The sequence below is a fragment of the Chaetodon trifascialis genome, chromosome 15 (genome assembly GCF_039877785.1).
Source record: "Chaetodon trifascialis isolate fChaTrf1 chromosome 15, fChaTrf1.hap1, whole genome shotgun sequence".
NCBI lineage: Eukaryota > Metazoa > Chordata > Actinopteri > Chaetodontiformes > Chaetodontidae > Chaetodon > Chaetodon trifascialis.
Window position 1 is genome coordinate 21,293,595 of NC_092070.1, and position 16,777 is coordinate 21,310,371.

Below are 16,777 nucleotides of genomic sequence, written 5' to 3' on the forward strand. Positions count from 1 at the left end.
AATGTTTGCTTTACAGCAGGTGTAACGTTATTTTGGGGTGTTGAAGCGAGGTATTTTGCCGCAGTACTTGAGTTTGAGAGGTCCATGATATATTGTTGCTTCCAGCCATGGGGGCGATAGTGAGTATGTAGAATTCTCGCCGCCCTCAAGTCAGTAGAAGAAGAAACCTGGAAGTAGTATCTCGTGCGCATGGCGCTATTTCGGAAATAATTTGTTTGCTGAACATATACTCCACTTTTATCTTGCTTTAAAAATTAAACTTACTGACTACAGCGTAACAGAATACAGGTGAGTGAGGTGTGCGGCCTGTAAGTTATACTTTAGTGCTGTAAGCTATCGTTAGCTAAATGGCTAAACAACAACGTAACTGAAACGTCGCCTCAGAGTCATTCATTGCTTTACTTGTTAGCCGACTAGCATGCTAGTTTTTGGCTCACTCATACCATTGCTACCACAAGAAACAGAGTTTATAGTCTTCTAAAATTTCTCACTTAAGCCAAGTTTTATTTTCTTTTTCCCAACTGAAGTATCTGTGACCTTGATAAATAGGTAGCAAACTAAACGGTGGTGTTGCTGCGTGTTATGCGACATGGAAAGCAATGGCTGTAGTGGTAACTTAGGGTACTGTTGACCGGGTAGCTAACGTTAGTCAGTAATCATCCTTATTTCAGTAACAAACAAAACCTAATTCACATTTCAAGGCAAATTTCCTTTTTCTTTTTTTATTAAATGAAATTATTGGGGCACACAGACTCACACAGCAACGCTTAATGTTTTGGTTACAAAAATGCTATTAGCTAACGTTAACTTTCTGTTAGCAATTCTGTTTACTGAAAAACCAGCAAAGCAGAAACTGAAATCAGAATTTGAAATTGTTCATATAATATCCTTTCTCCACCTCGGAGAAAAACTGTTTTGATATTAAATCTCCATTTGTCTCTCAGCTAAAATGTTAACAGTGTTTGCAGTTATGGGATCCTGATCATAACTTGGCTTTACCCATAAATGAAACACTGAAATATGAATATTCATTAACATGTGATCCCTCTTTCAGTTCTCTACAAGATGGAGGCTGATCTGTATGATGAGTTCGGGAACTACATCGGTCCAGAGCTGGACTCTGACGATGACGAAGATGATCTGGATGCGGAGGACAGAGATGTTGACGAGGTACTCTTCACAATCAGTGGAACAGTTATTACCAAGTAGTACTTCGGTTTCTTTATGCAGTATGTGCACACCTTTCATCGTAATGAATTTCTTTGTGCAGGGTGATGAAGATGATGACGATGAGCCAGCTGACGCTGATGACGATGTCCCGGGCATGGAGGTGGTCCTGCATGAAGACAAGAAGTACTATCCTACAGCAGAGGAGGTTTACGGGCCCGAAGTGGAAACTATTGTCCAAGAGGAAGACACACAACCTCTCACAGGTAAGCAACGAAGAGGAGTGTAATCTGTATTTGCAGATTTACATTAAAGCACGTAGTGTTTGGCTACCTAATCCACATGCGTTCACATACTTGAATATGTGTGATGAATGCTAACGAGAGACATTATCGGCTTTAAGTCATACGCTGTTAAGGTAAACACACAAACACCTTTTTCTCTCCGCAGAGCCGATCATCAAGCCTGTGAAGAACAAGCAGTTCACCCTGATGGAGCAGGAGTTACCTGCTACTGTTTATGATATGGAGTAAGTTATCCACATGAATATATCTATGTTTTCTTGCCCGAAACACCTTAAAATGCAAACGTTCATCCACATTGCAACTGGTGCAGTTACAGCACTCTATTCAGTCTCTATTCAAATGTTTTTAACTTCCATGTGTTTGCCGTGTGTCTTTCAAACTCTTACATCTCTCCTCTCTCTGCAGATTCCTTGCAGATCTGATGGATGGTCCTGAGCTAATCCGCAACGTCACCCTGTGTGGTCACCTTCACCACGGCAAGGTTAGAGCCTGCCTTCAGGCTGCGTCTGCCTCAGTTTCTCTTTTTGCTGCATGTTACTAGTCAGGGCACTTGTGTGGCATTTAACCAGAGAGGACATATGTTCCTTTAGATAAATCATGGAGGAGACTAGGGATGTCTGGAGCATATGCTAATAATATGACTGCACTTAAGACTCAACTGTGACTCATGGGGATCTAATGAATCTGTTTATTCCCTTCAGACCTGTTTTGTGGACTGCCTGATTGAACAAACACACCCAGAAATCAGGAAGAGGGATGATGTGGATGTGAGTTTTGGCTGTAATAATCAGCACATCTTTGCCGTTCGTTACACTTCTGCATATGACAGCAGAAACTAACACCGCTTTTGACTTTTTCAGCTCCGATACACAGACATCCTCTTCACAGAACAGGAGGTGAGTGGTTTGGTTGAACTGTAGCATCATGAAGACGCTTCACGTCTTTTGCCACGTAGGTGAATTTCTATCTTGTGCTTTTTCATAGAGAGGAGTTGGTATTAAGAGTACTCCTGTCACAATGGTCCTGCCAGACTCCAGAGGCAAATCTTACCTTTTCAACATCATGGATACACCAGGTATTGTGTGGCAGCTGGATGCTTTGATTCCTGAATGTGTGTTTTGATGTATCAAAGCAGAAAGCGATGTGAAACCTTGTGTCTCCCTCACAGGTCATGTGAACTTCTCTGATGAGGTCACATCTAGCATCCGCATCTCAGACGGCGTTGTCCTCTTCATAGACGCAGCAGAAGGAGTGAGTCACTTGTTTTTTGATCTTCTCCCACTCCTGCACTGTCTCTGCATGTGTGTCCACATTCATCAGGATTCTGTTTAACCCGGACCTTTGTGGCTCTCTGCCCAGGTGATGCTGAACACAGAGCGTCTGATCAAACATGCAGTTCAGGAGCGCATGGCCATCACCATCTGCATCAACAAGGTGGACCGGCTCATTGTGGAGCTCAAATTGCCTCCCACAGATGCTTATTATAAACTTCGCCACATTGTGGATGAGGTCAATGGTTTGCTCAGGTAATACATGAAACCCATAATGTCCACAGTCCACAGAGAATGAAAGACTTCATGGGATGTGATGGGAAGTAAACATTTCATGGTTGCCTGTCTTCCTCCTCAGCACATACTCCACAGATGAGAACTTGGTGGTGTCTCCTCTCCTTGGAAATGTGTGCTTCGCCAGCTCTCAGTACAGTATCTGTTTCACCCTGGGGTCCTTCGCAAAGATCTACTCAGACACCTACGGTAAGACGGCTCCTCACGTACTCTCAAACAGTTGAGTGGTACATCCTTTTCTCATCTAATGCTGTCAATACGTTATCATCTAACTCCTCTGTTTGTGTTTGCAGGGGACATCAACTATAATGAGTTTGCCAAGAGGCTTTGGGGAGACATTTATTTCAATCCCAAAACGTGGGTGACTCATTTGGATTTCAACAGAATGCTAATATTTCCTCCTCCTCCTTCAGTTCGTTCTTACGTTGTCTCTGATTTCTTCTGCTCAGCCGCAAGTTCACCAAGAAAGCTCCCAGCAGCAATTCTCAGCGCAGCTTTGTGGAGTTTGTCCTGGAGCCTCTCTACAAGATTCTCTCACAGGTTGTCTAAATGCATAGCAGGGCAGCACGGCTAGCTCAGTACCTTCAGGCCCATCAGGCTCCGGCTTAGACCTCAGTGTGTAATCCTCACCCAAATCCTCTTTGTGTGTAGGTGGTTGGGGATGTGGACACATCCCTCCCCAGAGTTCTGGATGAGCTGGGGATCCACCTGACTAAAGAGGAACTGAAGCTGAACATTAGACCTTTGCTGAGGCTGGTCTGCAACCGCTTCTTTGGAGAGTTCACTGGTACGGGTTTATTTCTTTTTATCGGTCCACTTCTTTTTATTTGTGTGACTGTTTTAGTTTTGATGTCGTCATTGTGTACAAAGCACTTTGTTTTTATAGGCATAGTATAAATAAAGTAGTAATAACAGTCCTGCAGATACTCTCATGGACACTTAGCTGTACAGCGTGTACCTGCTGATGGTTATTGTTTTAATCTGAAGATGAATTATCGGTCTTTGGTGAACGCGTACAGTCAAGCATGAATCTCTTCCCTGCAGGCTTTGTGGACATGTGTGTGCAACACATCCCCTCGCCACAAGAGGGTGCTAGGAACAAGATAGAGCACACATACACAGGAGGTCTGGACTCAGACCTGGGGGAGGCCATGACAGAGTGCGACCCTGATGTGAGTACAATGGAGGCAAAGCGGGGGTCTTCTGTTTATGGGCTGGTGAGAAGCCAGTTAACTGCAAGTCGCTGCAATCTGTTCCTCGTCAAGTCAAAGACGTCGATTGTGTAATTCCAGCGGCTCTCATAAATTAAGCCAACAGGCTGTTTTAATTGGCTTGAAATGAGTGAGCTGTTCAGTAAGCCAAAGTAAGACAATGCCGGACGTTGAACACAGTTTTCAGTGTTCCATTTAAAAGCCTTGCTGCCTTTTGCATAAGCTCTCTTACATTTCTTTAGGAAGAAACGTTACAGTCCACTGGTAAGACTGACTTGCCCTATTTGCTGTCTCTTATCTCTCTTTCCTGCCATCGCATGTCTCTCGCCCTCAGGGTCCTTTGATGTGCCACACCACTAAGATGTACAGCACAGAGGATGGGGTTCAGTTCCACGCCTTCGGCAGAGTGCTGAGCGGGACCATTCAGGCGGGCCAGCCGGTCAAGGTTTTAGGAGAGAACTACACCCTTGAAGACGAGGAGGACTCCCAGGTCTGCACTGTGGGCCGTCTCTGGATTTCAGTTGCCAGGTGCGCTGCAGGAGCGTGGCTTCCCAAGTCTGTAGAGCCAGAAATCGACCATTGGTCGCATTAAATCTCACTCTTCCACCCATATTTTTAGATACCAGATTGAAGTGAACCGCGTCCCTGCTGGCAACTGGGTTCTAATCGAAGGCTGTGATCAGCCGATCGTCAAGACCGCCACGATCACAGAGCCCAGAGGGAACGAAGAGGTGAGACATACGAGAGAAATACCCGTGAAATCTTTAAAAAAAAAAAACGCCTCACGAGAAGCAGCACGGTCATATTTTTTAATTTTCTCTGACAGGCTCAGATTTTCAGGCCGCTGAAGTTCAACACAGCGTCGGTTATAAAGATCGCCGTGGAGCCCGTCAACCCGTCAGAGCTGCCCAAGATGTTGGACGGGCTGAGGAAGGTCAACAAGAGCTATCCGTCTCTCACCACTAAGGTACAGTCGTGGGTCCAGAAAAGGTGTTTGCTTTGCTTTGCTTGTTGGTTAAAACCCCTGAAGCACATGCTGAACACTATCCAACGTCTTGCCTCTTTATTATGTTAATGCTAACTGTCTGTGTGTCTTTCAGGTGGAGGAGTCTGGAGAGCACGTCATCTTAGGGACAGGAGAGCTCTACCTGGACTGCGTCATGCACGACCTGCGCAAGATGTACTCCGAGATCGACATTAAAGTAATTTTTCTCACTGCTGCTTCATGTGTCGGAGTGGAGCCTTCGGTTTCTCGTCCTCATTTTGCTCGTCTTTATCCGCAGGTCGCCGACCCCGTCGTGACTTTCTGTGAAACCGTTGTGGAGACGTCGTCACTCAAGTGCTTTGCTGAAACGCCCAACAAGAAGTGTGTATCAAACGCGGTATTTTCGACCTTATCGGAATGAGTGCGAGTACAAGAAAGCTCACTTTGTTTGATCTGCAGTAATTTTCTCTTAAAGTTTCTCATATCGGACATGAGCTGTTACTAAGACTGCTGCGTCTCCCGTCGGGGAGTTAAATTTGGGCTCTGTTTGGAGTCACTGTCACTGTGGGTCCTTCCCTCCGGTCAAGTGTCTCCCCAACCCAGGATGAGTGATTGACAGCTGTGTGATGTGATTAACAGGAATAAGATCACCATGATTGCTGAGCCCTTGGAGAAGGGTCTGGCTGAGGACATCGAGAACGAAGTGGTGCAGATCACATGGAACAGGTATGATGTAGACAACTTCACCGCCACACTGCAGAACTTTCAGTGACTCAGTGAAACAATGTATGTGCCCTTCATATTACACATACCATAGATTTCCAGTCTGATATCGGGGTAGCCTGATTAATTTCTCCATGTTTCGGCGCCGCTCTGACCGATCATTCGTTCTCATTATTCACTCGGTGTGCAGAGATAAATGAGCCGGCGTGGAAGAACGATGATTGGTTCTTAAATTAAATGATGTCATTGAAGAAGGTAGAGAGGTATAGAAATGTCCAGGGCTGAAAACGCTCAATGAAAAAGTGCGGCTGTTGGATTTGTGGATAATATTTCTCTTAGCTTCATTGGAGTGTTACCTAATTTTCTAAGTTATCGTGCATGGACCAAGATGTGCGCTCTCCGATGTGTCCACCATCAATTTAGATCATTAGGTTGGACATGGAAGTGACGGCTGCAGTTTGATAACGGTGCTTTGAATCAGCTCGTGTGTCTTTAATTTAATTTTGGTTGCGTTGAGCTCTCCTTTTTGTGCACCTTTTGGAAAGTGATAGAGCTACGCAACAATCAGTCTCAGAGTCAAGCTGGACGTCCCACATGCACTTATTCAGACCAACAGTGAGCATGGCGTCCTGAGGATTCATTACTCGTGTATCTTTGTGCAGGGATCGTACAATCGATGCACAGCGGAGCTTTTCTGTATTTGAATATTTAAGCAGAGTAAAGGACGGTCTTCTGTACTCTCTGACAAGTGTGTGTGCTCATTAAAAACCCTCCTTGCTATATTGATCAGTTCACTCTCAGTAATTGAATCATGCACTAAAAGCATGCATGAATTTTCCCGTGCCTGCGACCCGATGAGTGTGTGTCTGTGTGTGTGCGCTCTGCTCGAGAGCGGCTTCCTGTCAGTGCCCGGCTCATCTGTTAGGCCATCTGGACCCAGCGGTGCCAGCGTGCAGTAGCAATTCCAGAGAAGTGACATACTTCACACACCATTAAACCGAACCTTCGCTCCGCTCCTCCTCTTCCATTAACCCCTCTGACCCCTGATCGACCAATCTCCTTAATGTTCCACATGACATCATGCGCAGACCTACTTTTAACCGATAGCTGTTCGTCATGGCAGGAAGAAGCTGGGAGAGTTTTTCCAGACAAAGTACGACTGGGATCTGCTGGCTGCCAGGTCCATCTGGGCCTTCGGGCCAGACACCACGGGGCCAAACATCCTTGTAGACGACACGCTGCCCTCCGAGGTGAGTTCTGTTGAGGCAGCTGAACCACATCGAAGCAGGTTTATGCTAACGTTTCGCTAAGCCTCGACGTCTTTTCCTCCCTCTGTAGGTGGACAAAGCGCTGCTCGGCTCGGTCAAAGACAGCATCGTTCAGGGCTTCCAGTGGGGCACCAGGGAGGGGCCGCTGTGTGATGAGCGTAAGTTCTCACCTCTGAAACATGTCGGCGTCAGGTGTTCTTTGAGCTGTGCTGTCCTCAGCACTCTTAGCATAACTCGCTCTTTCTGCTGCTCTCAGCCATCAGGAATGTCAAGTTTAAGATCCTGGACGCCGTCATCGGTCAGGAGCCCCTCCACAGAGGAGGCGGCCAGGTCATCCCTACAGCCAGGAGAGTGGTGTACTCTGCTTTCCTCATGGTGAGACCCCCCCTCTCTAAGCCTATTGTTCCCTTCATCTTCCATTAGCTCATCCAGACTTCCCTTTCATCCTCACTTTCTTTAATGTTCCATTACCTTGATTACAGTTTGGGGTTTTGCTGACATGCCTTCTTTTTAATTGTGGTGTGATAACATTCCTCTATCACAATTTTGGCTTCTTTCCTCGTCTCCTTTGGCTCTGTCACTCTTTTCTCATAAATCCATGGCTCAGCTGTACATGGCTCAGTCATACTGTGTGTCCAGGCTTTTGTCCTCATTGATGTGTGGGCTCCCATGTGTTGCAGGCAACTCCAAGGTTGATGGAGCCCTATTACTTTGTGGAGGTTCAGGCTCCAGCTGATTGTGTGTCTGCTGTCTACACAGTGCTGGCTCGCAGAAGGTTGGTGTCCTCTCTTTGTCCTTGTATCAAAACCAGGCTGTTATTTACTGATATGTCTTTAGACTCAACACAAATGCACCAGTCGTCTTTGAAACATGAGGTTTTAAAAACGCGGTCCCGTTTGTCTAACAGGGGTCACGTCACTCAGGATGCACCTATTCCAGGGTCCCCGCTCTACACCATTAAGGCTTTCATCCCCGCCATCGACTCCTTCGGCTTTGAGACTGACCTTCGCACTCACACGCAGGGACAGGCCTTCGCTCTGTCCGTGTTCCACCACTGGCAGGTACACGAGCCGGCTTTGCTTCTAATACTGGGCTGGTTTCTGTCCAAATGTAGCTCAAATTTCAACCAAGTTTACAGGAAATTGGCAAAACAAAGAGCGAATTCCCATCCACTGCCACGCGTGAGTATTAGAGGTAAATGCATGAAAGGACGGTATTCACACATGTACTCATCAGATGTACATTATAAGACTTATTGGTCGCTGTAATTGACTGTGAAGAGATCCCCTCCGAGTGCAGCTACAGTGGAAGTGAGGCAGGAACAAAGTCCACAGTCCTCGCTCTGTGTAAAAGAGTCAACTGAAGCTAAAATGAGCCTTAAAGACTCCAAATCAGACAAAACAAGCAGGCGTTTTCTAAAGGCTTTTAAGTGCAAATACTTTCTTTGTTTTGCTTTCCCTCTAACGCGGCTCAGCAAAGAAAAACCGGGGGGGATTCTTTACCAAAAAGACTGAAACTTTAAAGAATATTACCCACTTGGTTTGACTCACTGGCTGCTGAAGCTTCATGCTGGCTTCAAGCGAACTTCACAAGAGGATTTCATCCCTCACCGCTTCCATCGAGAGGGGAGCAGGATGATCACAGCAGTAATAAGAGGAAGAAGAATTCTTTTTGTGTTGGCATGGGAGCGATGCTTTGAAGGCTCGTTCAGATGTCTCTGTAAGTTTGGTCAGTCCGTCACCCTCACATGCACAAATACTGGCGCACGTTTACTTACTCAGACGCACCAACTCCACGCAGCTCGTGCAGCGGAGTGACCGACCGCGTGCGCATGTCTGCCACTTTGGCTGAATCGCTTTTGATGCGGAGCGGAGTGGAGTGTCGAGTCATTAAGTTTTAAGTGTAACGTGGCCGTCTCTGTCTCCGCCTGCCATGTGTGACGCGTGTTTGTCTGCACTCTGCAGAGCTGTGTCGGGGAAAATTAACTCCACTTAGGGAGAATTAATACTTTACAGCAAAGTCGTGCATCCAGAAGAATGAAAGGTTTTCCTCAGTGGAAATATTTAATGTTTCATCCTCCTAACTCACGTGTTATCCCCTTGAGGTGAAAATGGAAGTGTTAGACAAGAAACCACACATGAATTATTTATTTACACACGTGTCCAAACAAAAAAAAAAGGATTTCCTTTGGGAACATACAGAGTAAATGAAAACCAGTGTTGACAGTTTTTTGATTTTTCAGAAGCACACATTTGTCGAGCTTGCGTTAACACATTTTTATTGTAATATTGGACAGTGATTTATCATTTTTCCGTCGTTGTAGTAGAACTAGCACTAAAAAGTAAGCAATGCAGCTGCTAAATCATAAATTTCCCTCAGGATTATTCCTGAAATCCAGCTGAAATAGATCATTCTGTGTGGCCTTCTGGTGATTTATTTCTGTATGGCTCAGTCCTGAAGGAGAAAATTTACCTTTTTCCCATAAGACACCCCCCTGGTTTCCAACACCAATCACCTTGGCCATCTCTCCAATTACTCTCTAAATGGCAGCTGCAGAGTTTGCGCCTGATGCAATCAACACCGACAGAAATGAGTCTGACTGTCCTGGAAAATAAGAATACACAGATGTCCCTGAACGGTGCTGTTAGCCCCATTAAACTCAAGAGGCCACACTGCGTCTCCCTCATTAGGGTTAGTATTTACTGCCAGTATTGGCTCCCTAACGGCACAGTGTTGAGTCGGTGTCGTTAGCAGCTCTCGTCCATCTGTTGATTGAGCTTCAGCCACTCCATTGATTATTTTTTCCCTTTTCCTCCTGTTTTAATCCGCCCCAGAGGCTCAAAGCATCTTCTTCGCTCAACCCTTCTTATTTCAGATTCAGCATCCCCAGCTAGTCCTCTCTTCCTCCTCCCTCTGCATTTAGAGTGAATGTATCACATATCCATAGCGGTGAGATCATTTGTGAAGGTCGTACTATAAGCTCCTTAAGAAAATGGATTCAGTGAGTCGTTGCGAAAGCCTGCGAACGCTCGCGGCTTCTTCTCACTCAACCTGCTAACGCTGCATCGCTGCTGCGTCGCTCACAAGCTGACGGAGTGACGGCTCTTTCCGTCCTGCTGATGGACGCACTCCTGACTCAGTAACAATGGGACGGACTCGCAGCTGAATCAGATATTTGGTGAAAGGTCGGAGCCACTATTAGAAGTGTCCACTCAGTGTGTTAATGCTCAAACTGTGATGTGTGTTTCATGTTGGCAGATTGTGCTTGGCTGGGTACAAACGGAGAGGCTGCCTCTGTTGGCCGGTCGTAGCAGACATCCGCTGCTGTCCTCCGGGTTAACGAGATTTCATATTTCCTTCCAGATCGTCCCCGGCGACCCTCTGGACAAAAGTATCGTGATCAGACCTCTTGAGCCTCAACCTGCCCCCCACCTGGCCAGAGAGTTCATGATCAAGACCCGAAGGCGCAAGGTGAGCCTTTCGTTTCCTGTCAATCACTTGGTTTTTGGTAAATTTCCCTTTTTGTTTCACTGATACCCTGTTTTTGTCCTGCAGGGTCTGAGCGAGGATGTGAGTATCAGCAAGTTCTTCGACGATCCTATGTTGTTGGAGCTGGCCAAACAGGACGTGGTGCTTAACTACCCAATGTGAGACTGCAGGCCAGACCTGCAGCCCACACCAAAACCCCCACCAGTCACTCAACAGCAAGTCCTGCTTCTTTTAAGGACGTTTAGGGTGTGATCTGACCACAATAACACAGAATCCACAAAAGGTTTTCATAGACTCAGGTTGCACGGTGGTTATTCAGGATCTCCAGAGGCTCCGTTACCGTGTCCCCAATTAAATATCCCAACCATCAGTTTTTAAAAGGGGAGATCACCTGGATGAAACATCAGACTGATGGAAGCCAAACACACAGCCCGGGCTGCAGCAGGAGAGCAGCTGTGTTTGTCAAAGATGGCAGAAGCTCATTGCGTCTCATCTCTATTCACATGTTTTTGTTTTTTATATGTACAAATGATGGTTGTTTTTGTAGAATAAGATAACTTAGACGGCTTTTTCAAAAAGGAAATTGGATGATCAGGTGTAAGTCTGAATAAAAGAAGTCTTTGTGATAAAAAGAAAAGATGTTTGATTGTTCCGTTCTTTCTCAGACCAGAAAGAAACCACATCCTCACAGTGATGTCCTGTTGAGGGTGTGTGTGTAGCTGATCTTTAGGTGGAGTTTGTTTGTAATTGTGAAGTGTGAGTGTAGTGGACTCAGCTCTGTGAGGGTTGAGTCGAGTGAAGCTGATGCTTCGAGTGATTGTTGTGCCTGTTTGGGACGTCGTGAGGGCGGTGACTGATGGACATGTTGAGCCTAAACTTTGAAGCGTAAGGATGAAAAAAAAAAAGTACAGATAATATCAACTTTTATGATAAATGAACACTGGGAGCATGATGGATGGTGATGGTGAAGGGGTATTTTAACCTGATGGGGCTGTGGGGGTCTGATACTTTATGTAATGATCTGCGTATATCAAGCATCTTTCAATCAATATACTTAATCAGCCTAGCCATTTGTCATGTTTGTATGAATGAAAGTACCTTTGTACAGCGCCCTCCACCCTTATTTTCACCCTTAGAGAATACAAGCAAATGTCATTTTTACTTTTTTAAGTTGACCTGTTTGATTTTAGGTGGTCTACTATGACTTCCTGTTTTCCTGGGGCATAAATATGAGGTTACACAGACCAAATTCCCTCAAAAACATAGAAGAAAATCACAAACAGTTGACATCTCGTACCTAAGGTGAAGTATAGTGATGGACATCTTGTAGGTTACGTAGTGTCATGGACTCCAGTCACATCAGATATTCAATGAAAACCTAGCAGCTTCTGCCAGGAAGCTTTAAATGGGCCTTCCAGCAGGACTATGATCTCACACCTCAAAATCTACACTAAAATGCTTCACTGAAGGCAGAGTAAAGGTTTTGCCGAGGCCATCACCTCCCCCTGACCTAACCCCAACCTCATCGTGGGTTATAGAAGAAGACGAAGAGATGTTGTCTTTCGTGAAGACAATAATTGTTACACACGTATTTTTAAAACGATATGTTTCATGATAGAAACTGAATGTTTCTTTCAATGATGTCACGTCAATCGAATGTTTGCTCATTTTCACTAAAGGTGCTGATGTCAGAGGCGTCAATGCAAACTGCACAGTGAGTTTGAGCGTTTACTTCATCTCAAGTCTTTTTGTGTGAATCCGCAGTGGAGAAGGAGCGGTTCAAGAGGTCCTTTCTGCTGTGAGTCTTATCGCCGTGCATCGTGACCGGCATGATTTCGAGCTGACCGCTGCCGCTGCTCTCTGCAGGAGATGAAACCGCCAACCTCTGGAGCCCGCAGGTGACAGGTTTTTGATTGTTCAGACGTATATATTGAGTGGATGATCACTCTGAAGAGCAGCGTTTAGTAACTACACTGCAAGACGTGTGAGTCTTGTCACACCTTCAGAAGACTGTGATGTCCGAACGGCTCAGCCCTTCATCAGTCACCGCTGACAATCCCCCGAACAGTCCTGGAGGTGGTGGAGATTGGTGAAGGTGAAAACGGGCTTGCAAATATGTCTTGAGCTGCTTTGACATTTGGACTGAATGTCAATCCTGTCCAGAGAGACAAGAGATTTTTTTATGTTCGCAGACATGGGTAGATGGTGATGGGGGGGGGGGGTACTGTGCCCTTTTCAAATGCTTAAGGGAAGGAGAAGTGAAGAGACTGAGGAACTGCTGTAAACACGAGCGCACCGTTCGGAAGAGCTAATTGCCACTCTTCTCATCAAGGTATCGACATGCTGAAGCTTTCAGGACTTGTGTCCTCTCACCTCTGCTTTGAAGGCATCTGCTGCTCCGACAGGACTGTCATCAGCTCTGGACATGTGTTTAGTAAACGTGCGTTCAGACGACACGGTCCCGTCACTCCTCCCTTGCGCTGGCGTGAGCCGGGATCGTGCTCGGCCCCGGGCGGCGAGACGGATGGCAGCAGTTCTTGCCGGTCTGAACACAAGGCCCCGGAGCACTCTTTACAATCTGTGGTCCCTGTGCTAAATATAGACAGGAGCAAGACTCTGCCTCAGCACAGGCCGGAGAGGAGCACCCTCCTCCTGCAAGTCAGGCCTTTTTTCCTCTCCACCTCCATCTGCTCTCAACCGCCTCATCAGTCACCTTTCCCTGAATCTGTCCTCTGCTCTTACCTCTCCTTCATCTTGTCCTGTCTCTCAGCAGCAACACACCTCTCTGGCTCGTCATGTGTCTGTGACTCAATCACACTTGTCTCTTCCTGCTAACATCACAAATAGACCTTTCCATCCAGAACATCCAGCCTAAAGTAGGAAGCTACAGGCAGGGAAGAGTCCAGTCAGGCAATTTCATATTACCAGTCTGCTGTCTGATACAAATCACTAATAGATCTACAGGCTGTGTGAAGATGATGAAGGTTGAGTCAGCCTCCAAACAATGTCATGATTGCAGCACTGTCTGCAGGTTGTGAATAACTTGAGGTAAAGTGGGAATGTGTCCAGGGGCGGCTCCCTGCTGCTCCCCCTGTCAGAGTCAGGAGGTGTTAGTTGGATTAGATGGATTTCTGAAAAGGCCTACCAGAACAAAGCCTCCGTATGAAGCGAATGCAAGGATTTGTTGTTGGAGAGTCAGTCAAACAACTGGAGAGACACAAAATGATTGCAAGGAGACATAAAAGAACCAAAAAACTAAGCAAAATGAGCACATGATGATGCAGAACAACCACTAAAAAAACCAAAGCGACCACAGTGATGCAAAAACACTACAAAGAGACACAAAATGACCACAAGGACATGCAAAAAGACTACTTAATGACATGAAATCACCACAAAGACATGTGAAATGATCACTAAGAGACACAAAATGACCTCAACACTCACACCGTGATGCAAAATAACCACAAGATGATGCAAAACAACTACAAAGAGACACAAAACAACCACAAACAGACACGAAAGGATAACAGTGACGCAAAATGAACACAAAGTGATGCAGTATAACCACAAAACAACTACAAAGAGACAGAAATGACACAAAGACACATAAAACAACTGTTACCAAGAACCAGTGCTTTAAATTAGTCAATTAGTCATTTTCAGTCACTTTGCAGATGTGCCACCTCCCCTCATAACCGTGGCCCTGTCTGCCCCCCTCACTCAGAAGTTCGTGACCATGTTGCTTCACCATTCACCAAAGAGCATCATATATGTTCTGACAGCTCCCTCTTGAATAGTCAAATGGAGCCTGTCCTACAGAAACACAGGAGGGCGCCATCACTGCCCAGCAGGTCAGTGACAATTTGAGGTCCAGCAAGGTCGGAGCTGCGAGCGGACTCACAAAAACCCACAACCGCGTGACTGTGTGACTCCCGCACCCTCAGGCACCTGAAGGACCAACAATACTGAATCATTCTCTCATCACGGAGATCCGAGGATCCAGAGGTCAATCCGTCTCAGAGTTTAGCTCACAGACTGATTGAGGCTGCGCATGCACGGGTGCCTGAGAGGCCTGCAGAATGGAGGAGCTGCACATTTAAAGCAACGAGTTTCAATTACTTTCCATTTCCCTGCTGCAGGCCTTCCACAAAAGCAGATTGAGACCAGACGAGGGCCCTCACGCGCGAGCTGGGAACCAGTAAAGCAGCTCCAGACCATTCCCGCTCATTATCAGCAGGACTCTATCTGGACTGTCTGCAATCACAGACATCATCCAGGGAAGGAATCCTGTGTGCTGCGGCCGTTTCCCTGCAAGATGGTTTGGGGCCTGGTGGCGAAATCTGTCATTTCTGTCATGGCTCGTCAAATTGTGTCACTTCTTTTCTCTTCCAGTGAGCCAAACTCATCAAATCCATGCAAGCAGGACCAACTAACACGTGCATGCATCTTTGGGGGCTGCAACAAACCAAATCAGACCAGAGCAAACCAGGCCAAAGTCAACTCTAATGCCTTTTCTATCAGCATTTTTTCTGTTTTATTTCTATTTACTCTTCGGTTTCTGCCCCGTTTTCTTCGCTGCATCAGAAATAAAGCTGCCTCGTTACTGATTGCAGCTTTTGAATACTGCAAAATGAACCAGCTTAACCGTTTTTAATTGAGGGAAAACGCGTCAAGCAGTCGCCCCATTGTAATCCTTCATTTTTGGATCAATAAAAATACACTGATTATGATATTAAAATGACACCGTAGCTGTTAAAAACCCCATTAAATGCGATGATGCCGTTCTAAACACAGACATAAGAGGCTTCAGTTGCTCATAGCCTCCAAACACTAAGTGAAGGTTTGGTTTTAAACAGACTTAATTGCCTTTTCTTATAGGCAGATGTTTGTGGACCCAGGATGTGTGACCTGTCGGGTGCGCGCACTGTCAAAGACGTGTACGCGCAGCATCCTGCTTTCCAGCTCCCCTGCAAAGACTGGAGTCGCCGAGCTCTCAGGCAGAGGATCCAGCTGTCACTCAACGAGACCCCCGTTCGGCCGGTGTCCCACTGAATGAGGCGCGCCTTCCCGATAAATACGAGACAAAGACACCGCTGGATGTAGGTGGACATCCAGTGATCAACAGATCGGCAACTCCGCTGTCCACTCCCCCTGCGAAGAAGGAAAAGATGAGGGACCCGAAAGACAATACCGACAGCTGGCACATGTGAGCGATATTTATGACCAAATCCTCGAGCCAGTCACAGAGATATGAACCAGTTAGCTCCCAAGATTTGCTTTTAATCAGCCGATGTCACTGTTCTTGGCAGCGGAGTGGGCTCAGTCCGTGCCAAAATGACCAGACTATTGTCTAGCATCGCTGTAACGGAATGGGCCCGCGGGAATTTTGGCACCGGTTTTACGCAGCAGACCACATAGTTTAATCGACGTTCCTCGACCGAAGACAGAGCAGTGTGGCGGGCATGGACATAGACTGCTTGCACATCTCGTAGTGATGCTATGAGGTAGAATAAAAACGGCATCAGTGAAACACCCTTCTGGTTCCTCCCGAGAAGTGGAGCAGATCATCAACGGTGGGATTCAAGTTTGGACCTCACCAAGTCCAAAACGACCTTCCCCTCCCAAAAACAGGATCATCTTATATCTTAAAGCATCTTCACAGACTCGCATAGCGGTAAGAATTTGTCTCTTAATTCCCAATAATGTGATTCTCTTTATTTCCATCTTTGTACTCAATGTGGCTCATGTCAGACCCAATGGAAGCCCTGCTGAGAGTGAATGTCAGAGCTCATGGACGCACCGTTTGGCACCATAACGCACAGACGACGGCTGCATCTTTGTGGCTCATTTATGTGTTACCTGGCACTGGGTTTTCTCTACGTTTTGCATGTGTAACGCGTCAAGGCCAAGCTGTGAGCAACAAGAGAGCAACTTCTTTGTAGCCCACAAACGTGCTTTTGGGAAGAAGCCGCGAGCCGGCGCGCCTAATTGACATAAGATTCTAATTTGGAGTCCTTATGCCTGCCCATCAGTTTCAAATCAAATGCAGTTTTAGTCCTAC

The 16,777-nt window shown here is 46.3% G+C and overlaps 2 protein-coding genes across 2 annotated transcripts in view; both read left to right on the top strand.

Annotated features, from left to right (window-relative positions):
* The first annotated feature begins 152 nt into the window (after window positions 1-152).
* Window positions 153-11,340, top strand: eftud2 (elongation factor Tu GTP binding domain containing 2). The gene is made up of 28 exons (XM_070981024.1): window positions 153-288; window positions 1,055-1,170; window positions 1,271-1,433; window positions 1,618-1,696; window positions 1,878-1,953; window positions 2,174-2,239; window positions 2,333-2,368; window positions 2,457-2,547; window positions 2,641-2,723; window positions 2,832-2,998; window positions 3,102-3,226; window positions 3,331-3,394; window positions 3,487-3,577; window positions 3,689-3,824; window positions 4,082-4,209; window positions 4,583-4,776; window positions 4,868-4,979; window positions 5,075-5,215; window positions 5,349-5,450; window positions 5,532-5,614; window positions 5,873-5,959; window positions 7,080-7,206; window positions 7,295-7,382; window positions 7,481-7,599; window positions 7,905-7,999; window positions 8,132-8,285; window positions 10,588-10,695; window positions 10,780-11,340. The coding sequence occupies exons 2-28, from the start codon at window positions 1,066-1,068 to the stop codon at window positions 10,873-10,875; spliced, it is 2,916 nt and encodes a 971-aa protein (XP_070837125.1). The 5' UTR covers window positions 153-288; window positions 1,055-1,065; the 3' UTR covers window positions 10,876-11,340.
* Window positions 11,341-15,782: 4,442 nt separating this feature from the next.
* gjc1 (gap junction protein gamma 1) overlaps window positions 15,783-16,777 on the top strand; it is a 38,486-nt gene continuing 37,491 nt past the window's right edge. The window contains exon 1 of the mRNA XM_070981918.1: window positions 15,783-16,390. The gene's annotated coding sequence lies outside the window, so the exon portion shown is untranslated. The remainder of the gene's footprint in view (window positions 16,391-16,777) is intronic.

Bases quoted from the DNA above. Each gene is read 5' to 3' on its own strand.
- eftud2 (XM_070981024.1), top strand. From the start codon at position 1,066: ATGGAGGCTGATCTGTATGATGAGTTCGGGAACTACATCGGTCCAGAG. The intron at 2,369-2,456 runs GTGAGTGGTTTG...GCTTTTTCATAG, and splicing joins TCCTCTTCACAGAACAGGAG to AGAGGAGTTGGTATTAAGAG. The intron at 10,696-10,779 runs GTGAGCCTTTCG...TTTGTCCTGCAG, and splicing joins TCAAGACCCGAAGGCGCAAG to GGTCTGAGCGAGGATGTGAG.